At 41.3% G+C, this 19275-nt stretch overlaps 1 protein-coding gene across 2 annotated transcripts in view; it reads left to right on the forward strand.

Moving 5' to 3' along the window:
* Window positions 1-19275, forward strand: part of LPXN (leupaxin) — a 44134-nt gene that overhangs the window by 11400 nt on the left and 13459 nt on the right. Inside the window, exons 3-7 of one of the 2 annotated variants that reach the window (XM_062197876.1) lie at window positions 7625-7671; window positions 13057-13156; window positions 16239-16406; window positions 17315-17488; window positions 17616-17697. In XM_062197876.1, coding sequence (XP_062053860.1) covers window positions 7625-7671; window positions 13057-13156; window positions 16239-16406; window positions 17315-17488; window positions 17616-17697 — 571 coding nt within the window. The remainder of the gene's footprint in view (window positions 1-7624; window positions 7672-13056; window positions 13157-16238; window positions 16407-17314; window positions 17489-17615; window positions 17698-19275) is intronic. The other variant, XM_062197878.1, reaches the window with a different exon arrangement.

Consider the following 19275-nt stretch of genomic DNA (forward strand, 5'->3'; position numbering starts at 1 on the left):
GGTGTGGGCTCCAATTCTCCTGCAGTCTCCCACTGGGTTGCCAAGTTAGATGCTAATCTCCAGTTATTTCATCCCTCCCCCCAGAGTCAGGTTTTTCTGCTAGGCTCAGGGCTGGTGCAGACCTGAGGTCGCCCTGCTTATGACGCACGTCCAAAATGGCGCCCGCTCCTTGTCCTGCTCGCCCTTGAGGGGTGAGCGGAGAGAGAGAAACTCGTGTCCGTTTCGGTCACTTTTTTTTTCCTTCTCTCTCTTCTAGTCAGCCTGGTGAACTTTTCCCCACGGAGTTTCAAGCCTCGTTCCCTCCAGCCTCCTCCTTCCGCTTGCCCGCTGGTGTCTCGGGCTATGGAGATTCGGCTCACCTCGCGTTCCAGCGCTGGTGCGTTGAGTCTGCTGCTGGTGTCCCGAACTTGGGCTCCCACGCTCTCCACGCAGGTCCACTGTGAATCACTAGTTCCGGAAGAGTTTCCTCTGCTGTTTCTTCCCCCACTCTTCCCTGACCCTGCAGTATCTCCACTTTCATCAACCTGTGTCTTGCCGAAGAATATCAATGTGCTCCCTTCCTATTCCGCCATCTTGGATTTTTCCTAATTAATTTATTTGAAAGGCAGAGTTACAGAGAGAAGAGAGACACAGAGAGAGGTCTTCCATCTGCTGGTTCACTCTCCACATGGCTGCAAGGCCAGAACGGGGCAGGTCTGAAGCCACGGGCCAGGAGCTTCTTCCAGGTTTCCTACAGGGGAGCAGAGGCCCAAGCACTTGGCCTATCCTCCATTGCTTTCCCAGACACATTAGCAGGGAGCTGGATCAGAAGTGGAGCTGCCAGGACTTGAATCCATGCCTATATGGAATGCTGGTGTTGTAGGTGGCAGCCAACCCCTGCACCACAACACTGGCCCCATATTGCAGTTTGACTTGAATGGCACCCAGGCTTGGTGAGAATCATTTAGAGGAAGGCCTGGTACCGATTCAAACAAGACTCAAGGATTATCACTTTCCAGGTCTTCTTTTCTGCTGTACAGACAGGAAATTCAATTATTAGTATATCTGGAAATGATTTGGCTTTACAGAGCCAACTCTAAGTAAACTCACTAATGACATGTATATTTTTTTAAAAAAGGTAGAAATACAGTTTACTAGGTTATGGGTTAGAGTTAAAACTATCAAGTAGAATAGATACTAGTATTAGTTGATGCACGTATTTTCTTCCTATGATGAAACTTATGTAAACTTATATCGTAACTCAAAGGTTGCTTGGTAATAATGGAATCAGTGTAAGATGAATTAAGTAGATGCTCTTTATCGCTGCTTTTTTTGACCTATGATATTTTTTTTTTTGACCTATGATATTTTGATTCATTCTTTTTTTAAAAAAATTTTGTTTATTTATTTATTTGAAAGGCAGAGTAACAGAGAGGCAGAGAGAGAGAGAGAGAGATCGAGAGATCTTCCATCTGCTGGTTCACTCCCTAAATGGCTACAACGGCCAGAGCTGGGCCCATCCGAAGTCAGGGGCCAGGAGCTTCTTCTGGGTCTCCTATGCGGGTGCAAGGGCCCAAGGACTTGGGCCATCTTTTACTGCTTTCCCAGGCCATAGCAGAGAGCTGGATCAGAAGTGGAGCAGATGAGACTTGAACTGGTGCCCATATTAGATGCCAGCACTGCAGGCAGCAGCTTTACCCACTACACCACAGCATTGGCCCCGTAATTCATTCTTGTCCACCATATGAAATAACCAGTATCACAGGCCTGAAACTTGAACCCATGGGTAGATACCTCCCCTGTATTTGCCCCAGATGGCTCATTTCTCTCTCTGTTAGGGAGCTATTATCTTCTTCTTCTTCTTCTTCTTTTTTTTTTTTTTTTACAGGCAGAGTGGATAGTGAGAGAGAGAGACAGAGAGAAAGGTCTTCCTTTTTGCCGTTGGTTCACCCTCCAATGGCCACTGTGGCCGGCGCATCTCGCTGATCCGAAGCCAGGAGCCAGGTGCTTCTCCTGGTCTCCCATGTGGGTGCAGAGCCCAAGGACTTGGACCATCCTCCACTGCCTTCCCGGGCCATAGCAGAGAGCTGGCCTGGAAGAGGGGCAACCGGGATAGAATCCGGCGCCCCAACCAGAACTAGAACCCGGTGTGCCGGCGCCGCAAGGCGGAGGATTAGGGGAGCTGTTAACTTCATTGTTGCTGTTAGGTTATAGCCCAGTACTCCTAACTGTTCTTCTGTACTTGCCTCCATGCAATCTATTTTCAGCACAGCTGCCAGGGTGATCCTTTAAAAACTCTAGTCAGACAAAACCTTTTTTTTTTTTTTAAGGAGTTTTGAAAGATTTATTCTCATCTACTTGAAAGGCAGAGTAACCAACACAGGGGTTGGGAGAAGGGGAGAGATCTTCTTTCTATTGATTCTCTCCCCAAATGCCTTCAACAGCCAGGGCTGGACCAGCCCAAAGCCAGGACCCCAGAATTTAATCCAGGTCTTCCATGTGAATGGTAGCTTGAGCTATCACCTCTGCTGCCTCACAGGCTGCATTAGCAGGCAGCTGGATTGGAAGCAGAGTAGGTAGGACTCAAACCCACACCCCCAAGCGGTGGCTTAACCCACTGTGCCACAATGTACACCTCCATGCCATTTTTCTATTCAGAACCCCATGATGACTTCCCATCTCATTTGAAGTAAAAGCCACTGCCTTTACACTGATCCTTTTGGGGTGATTATAATGAGAACACCAGAAATTTCATGGACAATTTACATTAAAGTTTGCATTTTTTAATCAGAAAGAGAGAGAGAAAGATCCGACCCACTACTTCACTCCTCAAGTGCTCATGTTGGCCAGGGCTGGGCTGCAGAGACCTAACTACTTGAGCCATCACTTACTGCCTCCTAGGGTCCACATTAGCAGGAAGCTGGAATCAGGAGTGGAGCTTGAACTGTAGCCTAGGTATTTTGATGTGGGACACAGGTGTTTAACCATTAGGCCAAGTATCCACTCCTGCATTATCTTTCATTTCATTTTTCATGAACTTTTTGAAGCACTCTCCTATATCTTAGTTTACCTGGAAGAGGCCTGGGTTTTTGCTTGTTTTTCCAATATTCTATTGACTTTTCCATTAATTTCAGGATTTTTGTTTTCTTCTAAGTTTTCTTGCTAGTATTTGTGTTAGAGTAAGCCAGCATTGGTTAGCAGACCTCCATCTGATTCTTCTGGCCTCTTCCAGTGTTTAAATCATGTATGCAGTGGTCAGAGGTATTTTGTTTTATTTTTTATTTTACTTATTTGAAAATCAGAGTTTCAGAGACAGAGGGAGAGACACACACAGAGATCTTCCCCTTAGCTGGTTCACTTCCCAAATGGCTACAACGGCCAGGGCTGGACCAGGCCAAATCCAGGAGCCAGGAGCCTCTTCCAATTCTCCCACATGGATGCAGGGGCCATCCTCTGCTGCTCTCCCAGGTGCATTACTGCGGAGCTGACCAAAGTGGAGTGGTCAGGACTTAGACTGGCGCCCTGAGCACTGGTGCTGCAGGCAGTGGCTTAACGTACACCACAACACCGGCCCCTGCTCACCATTCTTTCTTCATTGCGGCTAAGTCCAAAAGGAAACTAATGATGAGAGGTAACTAACCTCTTTTCCGTATCCTTAGACAGAAAGGTTAAGGAAAATCTAACCAACCAGCAATGTTCCAAAGAAAATATGCAGGATGTTGGCTATATAAACTAAATGTTTGAGTGCAAGAAGTCAGCAGCAGTTATCTTCTCTGGTCTTAGGTGGTATAAGAAAATTGTTGCAGGTTTTCTGCTGTGGGCCACTTGGTGTCCCACCACTAATGCTCTACCATTGTCCCTGTGGTGGTCTGAGAGATACAAGGAGTCTCCTCAGGGTCAGTGGGAAAGATGGGAAATTATGCCTTAGTGTTTTACAAATTATGTTTGGGAAATGGAGGCTAGGCTTTCTCGCCATGGAGCTAATGTAATCTGAATGTTCTCGTTAAAGCAATTTTGAGATTATTTGTATGTATAAAGCTCTGTTTGTTTTATTTGGTAACACTTTTTAAAAATTTTACAATAAACCCTTTCAGCACTTAGCTCAAAACAAACCAAAAGCCAAACAGCTTGTTTAGTTTTCTTAAGAAAGTTGATGACGCATGTGTAACTTACTCAAAATACTTGTCAACAATTAACATCTACCACAGGGACAAATAGAGATATCAGTATCCTTTAGTAAAGCAGGAGGCACACATATGGTGAAGAAGCATCGGCATCTACTTCGAAAGTTAACACATAGCTACAAAAGGATGTGCCACAAGAGACAATTCAGCACAAGCAGCTGTGGGAAGAGTGTTTTCACTTCACTGGGAAGCACACCTTCTGTCACTGTCAAACAGCTTTCCTAAATCAACGTGGCTCATTTTCAACTCCAAGAAGCTTATAAGTAATGTGAACTTGTGGTGAATAATGAGTTGATTCCCTGTGCAAACCATCAAATCATGTCCGTCTTGTATCAGTGTTATCAGAGGCTACAATCAAGAATCTATTCATTCCAAAACGATTCCATTTCTTTCATTTAATCAAAAGAATAAGAATAAAACATTTGCCTGTTCACTCTCCAGTTACAAAGTGAAACCTGACATTGCGAATGCCATTGCAAACTTAGTTGAAAAGTTTAATATGGAAGATAAAATGTTGGTTTTTGTGGTGAGAAGATGCATACAAATGTTGGTGGAGCATAGCATTGTGGTAACGTTACGCCGTATTCTTACCAACTTCAAAACCTGAGAAGCAGAAATGTAGTTGGAACTAGCTGCAATATGCAGAGTTGAAGACTGCATCCAAACAAGCTACAGTGTTCTACCAATCAATATAGAAACTGCAGCCATCAAAATTTACAAATGCTATATTCTATATATACACAAACTTTTGTGGCCAAAACAGATACCAAACACAAAGAAACAATTCAGCACAGGTGTGTGTGTTTTCTCTCTGTCTTGCCTGTCAATAACTGGATTTTGCAAATTCCAGAGAGGCTTTGAAAAATCACTATGTAAAGCCATCCAAATTTAGGTTATAGTATGTCCAAAATCAGTTGGAAATATTTAATCAAGTTACTCAATGAATGTAGCATGAAAATTCAGCTTTCAAGGCTTTTAACAAGGTACAAGTGTCTAAAGAAAAGCTTGCAAAAAGGAAGCAGTTCAGATTTCTCCCCCCAAAAATCTGGAAAGACACTGAATAAATCGAAAGATGACAGGCTGCATGTTTTAATTATCTATTTTGAAAATTGTGCTTCAGGAAAAATCTTGACTTTGATGTATTTTCAACTCTTAATTTTAATTGGACAAATTTATATCCTTCACTTAACAGAATGAAATTGTGGAAATCTATGATTTTGAAGTATCTGTATTTGGCAAAATGTTGAAAAGAATTATAAATTGAGACAATGTGGAAATTTTATCTTATAAGAATATTATTGAAGAAAGGAGGAAGCAGGATGACAGCAGTTCTTGAAATATTGACCTGAAATATTTATGTACTGTAATATAAAAGTAGAATTAAGAATAGTCTCAATTGAGCAGAATTTGCTCTGAATTTAGAGGTTCATCCGTTTCTAAAGAGGAATCATGTTTTCAATTAAGAACGTTATAGTCTTCAGAGAAGCATCAAAGAGCCATCAATTTCAAATATTTTAATCATAAAATACACCTTTGAAGAAAATTGTAGTTTTATGAAAATTAAGACACCATATTGAAAAGCATCTTTCAGAAAACGTTCCACATCACAATGTTAGAGACAGCAATGGCTAATTAAAAAAAAAGTTGATTTCACTGAAATACGTGTAGAGAGTAGACCAGTGTTCACTAGAGGTTAGGAAGGGTAGGGAGAAAGAGAGAGTGAGGTTAGATAAAGGGTACCAAAATACTGCTATTTGGGAGAAATAAGCCTCCTATTTCACAGTACCACAGGGTGACTGTAGTTCACAAGTTATTATATATTTTATAACAAACTAGAAGACTAGAGTTCAAATATTCTCAATGCAAAGAAAAAAAATGCCTAAGCAGCTTGAGATGCCAATTACCTGACTTTAAACAACACATCGCATACATATATTTAATTATCACACTGTACCCATAAATATGTACAATTATTATATATTATAAAAAGTAAAATGTATTTTAAAAGTGACTAATAACCAATGAAGGTATGTATTATATATCAATAATAATGATTTATTTGTCTGATTTTTGTGTTCAGATAATCAATATGACATTCCTTAAAATTTGATTTAATGTTCGTAGTCACATGCCATTTAAGATATTTTAGAAAATTTTGTTTAGAAAATAAGCTTTGAGTATAATTATTTCATAGGTTTACAACATGATAAAACAATTTTTGATCAATAAATATATTTTAAAAAATAGTAAGAGTGGGAATTTGATGTAGTGGTTAAGATGCCTCTTCTTACAAGTAACCAGGTTCAACTCCTGGCTCCGCTTCCAATTCCAGCTTCCTGCTAATGCACACCTGGGAGGCATTAGGTGATGGTTCAAGTAGTTGGGTCCCTGCCACTCACACAGGAGACTTGGGCTGAGTTCCCAGCTCCTAGTTTCAGTTCTGGCCTAACCCCAGGTGTTGTGGGCATTTGGGGAGTGAGTCAGCAGATGGGAGACCTCTCTCTCTCAATCTCTCTCTTTCTCAATAAATAGATAAATAAATAAATTTAAAATGTGAAAAATGAATTATTTTTAGAATTGCCTTTCACTTTCAAAAGTGTCCCAATTTGGACAGTAAATTATATCGGCACCCTAACGTGATCTGGCCACTTTCACTCTTTGCCTCTTTCTCCCTGGTGCGCTCTATTCAGGCCCTGAGGCTTCCTTGCTCCACAGAGGCTTGAGGGTGCTTTCCTAATGGTTCTTCCAACATGGATCACATGTCTTCTGATACCTGCTTATTTTCCTCACCTCCTGTAAGTTCTTGCTCAAGTGTCCTCTTCTCATTGACTCATTCCTTGATTCATATATGAGTATTTGACCCTCCTTCCCCCACTTTCCATCTTTTGCCTCTGATTAATTTTACTTATTAATTTGTTTATGATCCATTTCTCATCACCAGATTATAAACTCCCAGGCAGACAGTCTTTATTTGATTGTTCTGTTTTGCTTTTTGATTTCCACATTCCCAACTCTGGGGATATGACAGACAACAAGTATTCATTCAATAAATAAATGGATTGTTGGTCCACCACCCTTTAGATCCACAATTATCTTTTTTTAAATGTTGAGATAATCATGTTATAGTTTACCCCTTAGCACCATCCTGACTAGTTAAAGGGACTTTACCCTGACCCATTTTGTTTGTTTTCTGGTTTCCATGTGAGAGTGATCTACTTCTCTATTTCAAAACTTTTTAGGCAGAAAAGGGCTGCTAGTATTTGCTTAGATGACAACCACTCTGTTGAGAAGTAAGCCTATCTGGCTGGAAATTCCTCTGCCTTAGGAAGGGAGATCTCAGAGATATTCTAGCGTCAGTCTGGTTTAGAAGCTAAAAGTATCCTCTAACTCTGGGTGTTGATAAAGACTCACGTTTTAGAAATGAAAATTCATTCCTTGCTCTTTTCTGTCACTTTTATTAGGTACAGCTCGTGTATACCACCAATATCCAGGACCGCAATGTCTACAGGTATTTTTTTATTAATTGCTTTTGTAAATTAATCTTATGAAGTAATTGTTATCAATCTGTGGCTAATAATTTGCTCTAATTAATTAGTACTAATGAGTATAAATGGAGATATTTGCTTTTCATGAAAATTATATGTTGAAACAGATTCACTACTAAATCACTTCTCCTGGCCAAAGCAGAGTCAGCAGTCTGAAAAAATAGAAAGGCCACTTTCCGTGTTCCTCTTTAGCTATAGCTTGCAGTTTTTTAAAACATGGCACAAGTTTCTGGGAAGTAAATGAAAGGGCTGAAAGTACAGATAGTAAAGAGTCGTGCTTGGTGAAGAGTGCTACACCATACCTTATTTGGTTTCAGAATTATTCTCGGTAGTGCACACAGAAACACAGAAGGCCAAAAAAAAAAAAAAAAAAGATGCAGGGGAAGCACTTGTGCTACCAGAAGTCTTTTTAGAACTTCCCACTCAAGGGTACTTTCTGTTTTGGTGGAAGCAAAGACAATTTATGAATAAGTATTTCCAGTTTATTCCAGTTGCAGTGAGTTGCCCAGTGAGCATTCCTCTTGGTCCCTGTTCTTTCTGTTCTCAGGTCTGGTAAAAATAAAAACAAAGCAAGTACAACACCATGCCAGGTATATTAGTTTTCTTCAAGCTAGGAAACCAAGGCTTCAGTAGAAGTACAAGTGAATATATGAACATATAATATGAAAAGTCAGCCCAGCCAAATGCAGTTTTCGTGTTTAATCTGACTTTGTGATTAGTATTTGGCACCCTAGTCCTAACTTATTGACACCTTCTTCCCTGTAGTTATGAGGCTGTGGCTTGTTTCGCTTCACTTCCTCCTCCTTTCTTGCTCCATGTTCCCGGGGAGCTGACTCTGCAGGTTGGGTTTTACAAGGCTGTAGGTCAGTTGGCTCTCTTTGCTGTGACCAGTGGGAAACACTGTGGAGGATGCAAAGTAGGGAATCCAGGATATTTTCTCCTGTCACCTTCTTTCCATAGTATCTCTGTTGACAGCTACACCTTGATTTCTGCCAGAGTGACACATCTGCTTTAATTCCAGCTTTCTGCTTTTTAACATGGGTCTCTAGCTAACTTGTTAACTGTTTCCTTTGGTCATCTTTTTCCTATAATGGGAACCTTAAGAGACAGCAGTGACAGCTTGAGTAGTTAGTTCCTGCCACTCAAGTAGAAGGCTTGAAATGAATTCCTAGCTCCTGGCTTAGCCAGTCCAGTCTCAGCCTGGGCATTTGGGAAGTGAACCAGTGAATAGCATCTTCCCCCTCCCCTCTTTCTCTCTCTCTAATAAATAAGTAAAAACAAAAATAGATATGTAGTAGACTGAGGCTTGTATAATTCACTGTAATATAAAAATATGGTCTTTATGATTTACTTTTTAGAATTTATTGAACTTTATTTTGCATTTTCATATATAATTTTACTAACGATTATGCAGGTATTTGAACAGGATCTGTATTCCATTTGCTGAGTTCAAAGTTTCACTGATTCTTCATTTGCTTATATGAATATGAAACCATCATCATATATATTATCTGAACTTTTTTCAAGCTTTTATTTAATGAATGCATTTTTTCATAGATACAACTTTAGGAATATAATGGTTCTTTCCCCCATACTCATCCTCCCCCACCCCCAACTTCCATCCCTCCTCCCTCTCTCTCTCCCATCACCTTCTTCATTATGGTTCATTTTTAGTTTGATTTTATATACAGAGGACCAACTCCATGTTAAGCATGGATTTCAACAGTTTGCACCCACGCACATACAGCATATAGAGTACAGTCTGGGAACAAAATTTGCAGTCAATTCTCATAGTACAACTCATTAGGGACGGAGGTCCTAAATGAGGAGTAAGTACACAGTGACTTCTGTTGTTCCTTTAACAATTAACACTCTTATTTATGATGTCAGTGATCACCTGAGGCTCTTGCCATGGGCTGCCAAGGCTATAGAAGCCTTTTGTGATCATAGACTCCATCTGTATTTGGACACAGCTGTAAGCGAAGTGGATGTTCTCTCATCCCTTCAGAGAAGAGTATATCCTTCTTTGATGACCCTTCTTTCCACTGAGGTCTCACAGAGATCCTCCGTGTAGAATATTTTTTGCCACAGAGTCTTGCCTTTCCATGCCTGAAATGCTCTCACAGGCCTTTCAGCCATACCAAGGAGCCTTAAGGGTTGATTCTGAGGTCAGAGTGTTATTTACAGCAAATGTCATTCTAGGAATCTGCTGTGTGGACTGCTTCCCATATTGGACTTTCCTTCCTTTTTAATTCTATTATTATTACCAGACACTTAATGTAATTTATATGATCACTTTTATACTTAAACTTATCTATATGTTGACCTTAACATTTAATATGATCATTTTAATAGTTAAGATGGCATTTATAACATCGATTTTTATGGGTTTGGAGTCCCATGACAACTTTTTAGGCTGTACCCTTAGAAGTAAGTCTGTTGGACTGTTTGCAGAATTATACTGCTTTACAGTTATAGACTACCTCCTTATTCCCTCTTATCCTTATTCCCTCTTTTATCCTTAACTGGGATCTTTTTCCAAATAACTTAAAATACATATGATTAACTCTATGTTACATAAAGAGTTCAGCATATAGTATGAAGGATAGAAAAGAAAAAGAAAGAAAATAGAGAAAAAAAAGGTTATACAAAATAAAAAGTAACTATGATAAACTGTCCCTCAACAGTTAGGTCAAGAACTATTCAAGTCATTGATCCTAAAAGTGTCAATTTCGCTTCTATAGCTTTCATTTTAGGAGCACTATTAATTCTCCCAAATCAAGAACATATGGTACTTGTCTCTTTGGGACTGGGTTATTTCACTAAGTATGAGGTTTTCCAGCTTGCTCCATTTTGTTGCAAATGACCAAATTTCATTGTTTTTTACTCCTATGTAGTATTCCATAGTGTACATATCCCACAATTTCTTTATCCAGTCTTCAGTTGATGGATATTTAAGTTGATTCTATGTCTTAGCTATTGTGAATTGAGCTGTGATAAACATGGAGGTGCAGATAGCTCTTTTGTTTACTGATTCATTTCCCTTGGGTAAATTCCCAGGAGTGGGATGACTGGGTCATATGGTAGGTCTATATTCAGATTTTTGAGGTATCTCCATACTGTTTTCCATAGTGGCTTTACCAGTTTACATTTCCACCAACTGTGGGTTAGGGTGCCCTTTTCCCCACATCCTCTCCAGCATTTGTTGTTTGTTGATTTCTGTATGAGGGCCACTGTAACTGGGGTGAGGCAAAACCTCATTGTGGTTTTGACTTGCATTTCCCTGACGGCTAGAGATCCTGAACATTTTTTTCATGTGTCTGTTGGCCATTTGGATTTCCTCTTTTGAAAAATGCCTGTTTAAGTCCTTTGCCCATTTCTTAACTGGGTTGTTTGTTTTGTTACTGTGGAGTTTCTTGATCTCTTTGTAGATTCTGGTTATTAATCCTTTATTGGTTGTGTAGTTTGCAAATAATTTCTCCTATTCTGTTGGTTGCTTCTTCACTTTCCTGACTGTCTCTTTTGCTGTACAGAAGCTTCTCCATTTGGGGTAATCTCAATTGTTCATTTTGGCTTTGACTACCTGTGCCTCTGGGGTCTTCTCCAAGAAGTCTTGCCTGTGCCTATGTCTTGAAGGGTTTCCCCAATGTTCTTGATTAATTTGATGGCATTGTGGTGTATATTTAGATCTTTAATCCACGTTGAGTGGATTTTTGTGTAGGATGTAAGGTAGGGGTCTTGCTTCCTACTTCTATATGTGCACATCCAGTTTTCCAAGCACCATTTGTTGAAAAGACTGTCCCTGTACCAGGGGTTGGTTTTAGCTCCTTTGTCGAATATAAGTTGGTTGTAGATGTTTGGATTGATTTCCGGCATTTCTATTCTGTCCCATTGGTTTATCCCTCTGTTTTTGTACCAGTACCAGGCTGTTTTGATTATAACTGCCCTGTAGTATGTCTTGAAGTTTGGTATTATAATGCCTCCGGCTTTGTTTTTCTTGTATAAGATTGTTTTAGCTATTCGAGGTCTATCTGAACTTTCTAGACCAAGAATTTGCACCCTTTTTTTCTGGAAAAGTCCAGATAATAAATACTTTAGGGTTTGTTTACTATAAGATTTATGTATAGCACTTACTGAAGTCTATAGGTGAGCAATGCAGCCAGTAGGTAGATGAATGGACATGGCCCGATTTGATCCATAGATCTTAGTTTGTCGATGCCTACTTTATCTCCTCATTTATTCTTTATTTGTTGTCCGAAATAACTGAGAAGAGTTATAATACCTGATGCATTAACTTTTTTTAAAAAAGATTTATTCATTTATTTATTTGAAAGGCAGAGTTACAGAGAGGCAGAGGCAGAGAGAGAGAGAGAGAGTCTTCCATCCTCTGGTTCACTCCCCAGATGGCCACAACAGCCAGAGCTGTGCTGATCTGAAGCCAGGAGCCAGGAGATTCTTCCAGGTCTCCCACACAGATGCAGGAGCCCAAGGAATTGGGCCATCTTCTACTGCTTTCCCAGGCCATATCAGAGAGCTGGATCAGAAGTAGAGCAGCCAGGACTCGAACCAGCACCCACATGGGATGCTGGCACTGCAGGTGGTGGCCTTATCGACTAAACCACAGTGTCAGCCCTGTACTAACTTTTAAAATGCTATTAAAATTTAAAAATTCAGAGATGTGATTTCAAAGCTGTTTTCACAGGCTACTTTGCAACTGGTAGTTGGAAGAGAATGGTTGTCAAACTACATGTCTAGCATTTTCCTTCAGTTTTGAAGTGGATTTTTTTTTAGATGAACGAGGAGAAATGGACAAACAACTGCTAAACCTTGTTCATATTTTCAGTCTACTACCTATTTTTAAAAAACTCTGTCTCGCGGGGCCGGCGCTGTGGCTCATTTGGTTAATCCTTCGCATGCGATGCCGGCATCCCATATGGGCACCGGGTTCTAGTCCCGGTTGTTCCTCTTCCAGTCCAGCTCTCTGCTGTGGCCTGGGAAGGCAGTGGAGGATGGCCCAAGTGCTTGGGCCCCTGCACCCACATGGGAGACCAGGAGGAAGCACCTGGCTCCTGGCTTCAGATTGGCGCAGCCCTGGCCGTAGTGGCCATTTGGGGAGTGAACCAATGGAAGGAAGACCTTTCTCTCTTTCTCTCTTTTTCTCTCTCACTGTCTATAACTCTACCTTCAAATAAATACAAAAAAAAAAAAAAAGACTATGTCTCTGGTTCTAGACTCACATCTAAAGAGTTAATAGTTAAAATTCTGTCTTCTGGTATTTTATGCATGGCTTAACATTTACTTGGGTTTTGATGTCTTAGGATGATTCTTTTTTTTTTTCCCCTCTGTAGTGAGGTCCAAGAGCCAAAGAAATCTCCACCACCTGCTAAAACCTCAGCAGCTGCCCAGTTGGATGAGCTCATGGCCCACCTGAGTGAAATGCAGGCCAAGGTGGGTGCAGACTGGATGATGAAGCTTCCAGGGCATGCAGGGGCCCCAGTTTTATTGTAGAAATCAGCTTTCAATTCTCTTTTCTTAGGAATTCTCTTAAATTGGCATTTCATTTTCCAAATTAAATTTAATTTAGTGGAAAAACTCAGGTTTGTGCTATGTGTTATTTGTACTCATTATTGTAAGGAAACTGAGTGGTAAAATGAGGCATGTACCTTTGTAACATTTATATGATAAAAGATGGCTCAAGTGAGAGATCTGGATTGAGTTCCCAGTTTCCAGTCTCAGCACTAGTCCAACCCCATGCATTCCCCAAATGATGGAGTTCTTTCTCTCCATATATCTCTTCTTTCTCCCCTTCTTTTTCAAATACGTTTATTTTTTAAAGTTCACTGGGGCCAGCACTGTGGTGTAGTGTGTAGACTGCCACCTGCAGTGCCAGTCCAGCTCCACTTCCGATCCACTTCCCATCCAGCTCTCTGCTATGGCCTGGGAATGCAGTAGAAGATGGCCCAAGTCCTTGGGCCCTTGTGCCTGCATGGGAGACTCAGAAATTCCTAGCTCCTGGCTTTGGATCAGTCCAGCTCTGGCCATTGTGGCCATCTGGGGAGTGAACCAGGGAGATGAAAGACCTTTCTCTCTCTCTCTCTCTCTGCCTCTGCCTCCCTGTAGCTTTGTCTTTCAAATAAATAAATATTTTTTTTAAAAATTAAGCTCATGAAAAATTGGAATTAAAAGATAAGTTTGGAGCAGGCAATTAAGAGGCTGCCTGGTATGCCACATCCCATATTGGAGTGCCTGGGTTTGAGTTTCAACTCTACTTCCAATCCAGTTTGTGCTAATGAATACCCTGGGAGGCAACAGATGATGGCTCAAGTACTTGCGTTCCTGACAGCCATTTGGGAGACCCAAATGGATCTGGTTTCTCCTTGGCCCAGGTCCAGCTGTTGTGGGCATTTGGGGAGTAAACCAGTAAATGGAAGATATGTCTCTATGTTTTTCTGCTGCTGCTCTGTTTTTTAAATAAATAAAAAAAACTTTTTAAAAAAATCCATTTTGGTAAAAAGTTTGTGAAATACATTCATATTTTCCTTATAACATGCATTTTCCATGAACTTTTAAAAGTCTTCTTGTGGGGGCCAGTGCCGCAGCTCACTAGGCTAATCCTCTGCTTGCAGCGCTGGCACCCCGGGTTCTAGTCCCGGTCGGGGCACCGGATTCTGTCCCAGTTGCTCCTCTTCCAGTCCAGCTCTCTGCTGTGGCCCAGGAGGGCAGTGGAGGATGGCCCAGGTCCTTGGGCCCTGTACCCGCATGGGAGACCCGGAGGAAGCACCTGGCTCCTGGCTTCGGATCGGTGCAGTGTGCTGGCCGTAGCGGCCACTTGGGGGGTGAACCAATGAAAAAAGGAAGACCTTTCTCTCTGTCTCTCTCTCTCTGTCTAATTCTGCCTGTCAAAAAAGAAAAAAAAAAAAAAGAAAAGAAAAGGAAAAATAAAAGAAAATCTTCTTGTAGAACGTTGTTGTATTTTTTTCAGTTATTTTTCATACTTAATATCAGTCACCCTTTCAGATCCTTCAGACATTGACCTTTCGAACACTAACCTCTTGAACATTAACTAACATATACTAGAGGAGGAAGCAGATTTTTCAGATGATTCAAGATTCTTGAAGGGAAACAAACATTTTGATTGGTGCAATTATTCTAAGCAGTGAAAACAGAATAAGTAAAGGCCTGAAGGCAGATAGTAACAAGTCATATTCAGGAGATGTACGGAGCTTGGCTGACCTTAAGCAAGGGATGACTTCTATTGCATTATAAAAGATGAAATTGGAAAGGTGAAGTGAGGGCTATGGATGAGAGATTTTGAGTGTCTGTCTGAGAAGTACAAATTTGATATGGGGGTGCTGGAGAAGCATTGTAGTTTTCTGATCCACAAAATATTAGGTAAATGGTAGCACACAGAGAGCAGAATTGGGATACAACGTGATAAAGGATAAGGTAGAAATATTTCTGTAATTTGATGATCTCTCTGTGAATGGTTTCTAATAATTATTTTAGAATTTTGCTTGAACAAAGCCAATCCCTCATCAATTCTTATCTATTTCCTACTACTTTCTTCTGTAACACAGGACTAAGTCATTATGCAAAAGTCACTCTGCATCCATTCTTGCTTGTCAACACTTGATTCTTTACTCCACTACTATAGGGACATTATAAGTCAGATTCCTTTACTCTCATGCTTAAAATCCTTTAATGGATCCCTTCACCTTGGAGTAAAACCCAAGCTTTTACCATGAAGACCCTATGTTATTTTGGCCTCTCTCTTTTCTCCATCATTTCCTGTCATGCTTAGTCTCAATCTTATTCCCTCTGCTCTAACCCTGCAGACCCTTTTGACTTTTAATATATCAAACTATTTCTTTCCCAGGGCCTTCTCTCTCTCTGAAAGGCTGTGCCTACAAATGTCCATATTTTTGGATTCCTTCCTAATCACTCCAGTATTTCAAATATCACTTCCTTAGCAGGATCTTGGATCCCCACATCTGAATCAATTCTTCCTTACCATTTGACCCTTTGTCACTTCCATCTCTCTGTGTAACTTATACCTTATCTCTCATGTTTAACTGTCTATTAAATGCAAATTCCACTGAGGCAGATACTTGATGGGAATAATACCTTGCTTTATTCCAAGTACCTAGAGCAGTGACTAACCCAAACTAGATGTTTAACCAATATTGAAAAATAAATAAATAACAGGAGGAGATGACTAACTGTTGACCTGGGGTCATCCTAAGAGTTAGAAGGGGTATCATCCTCATACACTCAATTTTCTGTTGTCAGAAAAGACAGACATAGCAAAGGTGAGTCACATTTCATTTGGCTCAAGGAGCTTAGAACGAAGGGAGCTGAACGTGTTTTCATTGGGGTTAAATTATTGGGTTCCTCTGCTGCGCCAGAGGAAGGTTAGGGAATGGATCACAGATCAGTCGGTAGAGGGAGCCCAGAAAGTTGTGTAGAAAATGCACATGAGAATGAAAGTATGTGGAGGCTGATTCTCTTCATGGTTCTTTCCTTGTACCAGGTGTCAGTGAAAGCAGATGCTGGCAAGAAACCCGTAGCAGAGAAGCAGGACCACAAGGCTTCCCTGGACTCAATGCTTGGGGGCTTGGAGCAGGAGTTGCAGAACCTTGGGATCCCGACAGTGCCCAAGGGCCACTGTGCTTCCTGCCAGAAACCCATTGCTGGGAAGGTGGGAGGGGCCAAGATGTTGGCCCTACAGCCTCTGTGCCTGTGTGTTTGTGTCTTCCGCCTTCCCCCAAGATTGCTCTTTCTCCTTATTTCTCTAAGGCATTTTAATGATTTTTTTTTTCTTTTTTTTTTTTCTTTTTTTGACAGGCAGAGTGGATAGTGAGAGAGAGAGAGACAGAGAGAAAGGTCTTCCTTTTTGCCATTGGTTCACCCTCCAATGGCCGCTGTGGTCGGTGCATCTCGCTGATCTGAAGCCAGGAGCCAGGTGCTTCTCCTGGTCTCCCATGGGGTGCAGGGCCCAAGGACTTGGGCCATCCTCTACTGCCTTCCCGGGCCATAGCAGAGAGCTGGACTGGAAGTGGGGCAACCGGGATAGAGTCTGGCGCCCCAACCGGGACTAGAACCCGGTGTGCCGGCGCCGCAAGGCGGAGGGTTAGCCTGTTAAGCCACGGCGCCGGCCTAATGATTGTTAATAGTGACCGCTTACAGTGCTGTGGGCAATGAGCTAAGTGCTTTACATGAGTTCCCTCATTTAATCATCACATTAGCCTAAGAAGATGACTATTTTTGTTTCTTCTATATAAATAAGAAAACTGAGGGACTGGAGATGTTTGCTGACATGTTCAAGGTTTAGGAAGACATGGGGTAAGAGTTGAAACCAGGAGAGACTGAACCCCTGAGTGTGGCTTCTCAACCATTTTTCTACACTACCTTTACCGAGTGACCTTTCTCATTGCTTGCTTCCATCAGAGTTATCATTGGGAAAACAGCTAGTCTTACTATCCACAAAGCTCAGACAGTGGACCACAGTGGGGTTTACATGGAATACAATGCCTTCTATAGTTTTGTGGCCTGTAAACCTAGAGCACTCAGCTGTGCTCCCATCCCAGGCTTTTTGCCATCCCCCAGGTGATCCATGCTCTGGGGCAATCCTGGCATCCAGAGCACTTCATCTGCACTCACTGCAAGGAAGAGATTGGCTCCAGTCCCTTCTTCGAGCGGAGCGGCTTGGCCTACTGCCCCAAGGACTACCACCACCTTTTCTCACCACGCTGTGCCTACTGTGCAGCTCCCATCCTGGATGTAAGTATAAGCCTCCCCCCACCCACATCTCAAGCCTTCCTGTAGCTTGTAACCACTCATTTATAACCGGGGTCATGTTTTACAACTCTGCAACATTCTCATATCTCCCTCCGTGTTCCTTTTCCAGAAAGTGCTGACAGCAATGAACCAGACCTGGCACCCGGAGCACTTCTTCTGCTCTCACTGTGGAGAGGTGTTTGGTACAGAAGGTATGGCCCCCAAGCTTCATCCCAAACCCCATGGGGTAATGATGAGCTCAGCAGTGCTTTTCTTTGTGTCCTGCTGCCTGTCTGATGTGAGAGTCCTGGTTCCTGCCTTCTAAGTGTTCTTTTCAGTCCTGGATAGCGCCCCTCCCTACCTTCCTCCAACTTTTATAATTTGTGTTTCAATTGATACTTTAATCAAAGAAATACAAATGCAGAGTTTAAAACTCAAGTATTACTTCAAGGTCAATATTTAAAAAGTACAGTACGCTGCTTTTCCCTTCTTCATCCCCAAATCCAGTTTTCCTCTCCAGGTTCTTTTAGCTGTATTTTTTTTAATTTGCTTATATGTTTTAAATAACAACTTATAATACTATATACTGATATTTTCTCCCATTTTAACCACTATATATTCATTTTCTACCAGGAAAATTGAGATCAAGAAATGTTATTGCTTCTCCACTCATACTGGACTTACTCTTGGGGAGTTTTTTTTTTAAAGATTTATTTATTTGCTTAAAAGTCAGAGTTACAGAGGGATAGGGAGAGAGAGAAGAGAGAGAGGGAGAGAGAGAAAGAAAGAGAGAGAGAGAGATTCCATCTATTTGTTTCATTCCCCAGATGCCTACAACAGCTGGGCTGGACCAGGCCGAAGCCAGGAGTTTCTTCTAGGTCTCTCATGTGGGTAGCTGGGGCCTACTTGGATCATTTTTTGCTATTTTCTCAGGCCATTAGCAGGAAGCTGGATTGGAAGTGGGCAGCCAGACACAAACTAGTGCCTATATGGGATGCCAGTGTTGCAGGTGGTGGCTTTACATGTTATGTCACAACACTGTCCCCAGGAACCCAATTTCTTGAGCTGTCTCTGTTGCCTCCTAGGATCTTCGTTAGCAGGGAACTAAAGATCAGAGTTAGAGACAGGAATTAAACCCAAGCACTCCAACTACGGGGTGCAAGTGTCTTAAGTGCTAGACTGAATGCCTGCTCCTGGAGTGACTAAGTCTTATTCCATAATTATAAAACAGTGTTCAGTGTGTATATGCTGACAGTCACACAAATGTTGTTAAGCCATGTAGCAAACTGTGATTACAGTGGAGCATGGATTTGGGAGTCAGACTTCTTGGTTCAAATCTGGGCTATGTTATTTATGAGGTATATGATCTTGGTCAAGGCATTCAGCTTCTCTATATCTCACTTTTCTCATCAGTAACAATAAAAGTCTAATAAAAGTGCCTATCTTACATGGTTATTATGAGATAACATAAGTATTATATTTAGCCTAGTGACTGATATGGAAGCATACTTATGCTTAATGTTATTATCATGGTGTCTTTTTTATTGTATAACTCTTTTTTTTTTCTAGAGTTAACATTTGAATCTCTTTCTCATTAGGTTAGTTTTTCTTCTACTTATCACTAATTTATCAATAGAAATTTGAAATCCTTCTCACAATTTTCAACCACCTCTGGAAGTCAGTTCCATTTTTTTCCCCTGTAGTACCTACCTCTAGGAGATTTCTAACCTCTTGTTCCAACCTAAAATGGTTTCTTTCTGCTAAGTATCAGTCATTCTACCCTGGTATCC

This window comes from Lepus europaeus, chromosome 7 (genome assembly GCF_033115175.1).
Source record: "Lepus europaeus isolate LE1 chromosome 7, mLepTim1.pri, whole genome shotgun sequence".
In the NCBI taxonomy this organism is placed as follows: domain Eukaryota; kingdom Metazoa; phylum Chordata; class Mammalia; order Lagomorpha; family Leporidae; genus Lepus; species Lepus europaeus.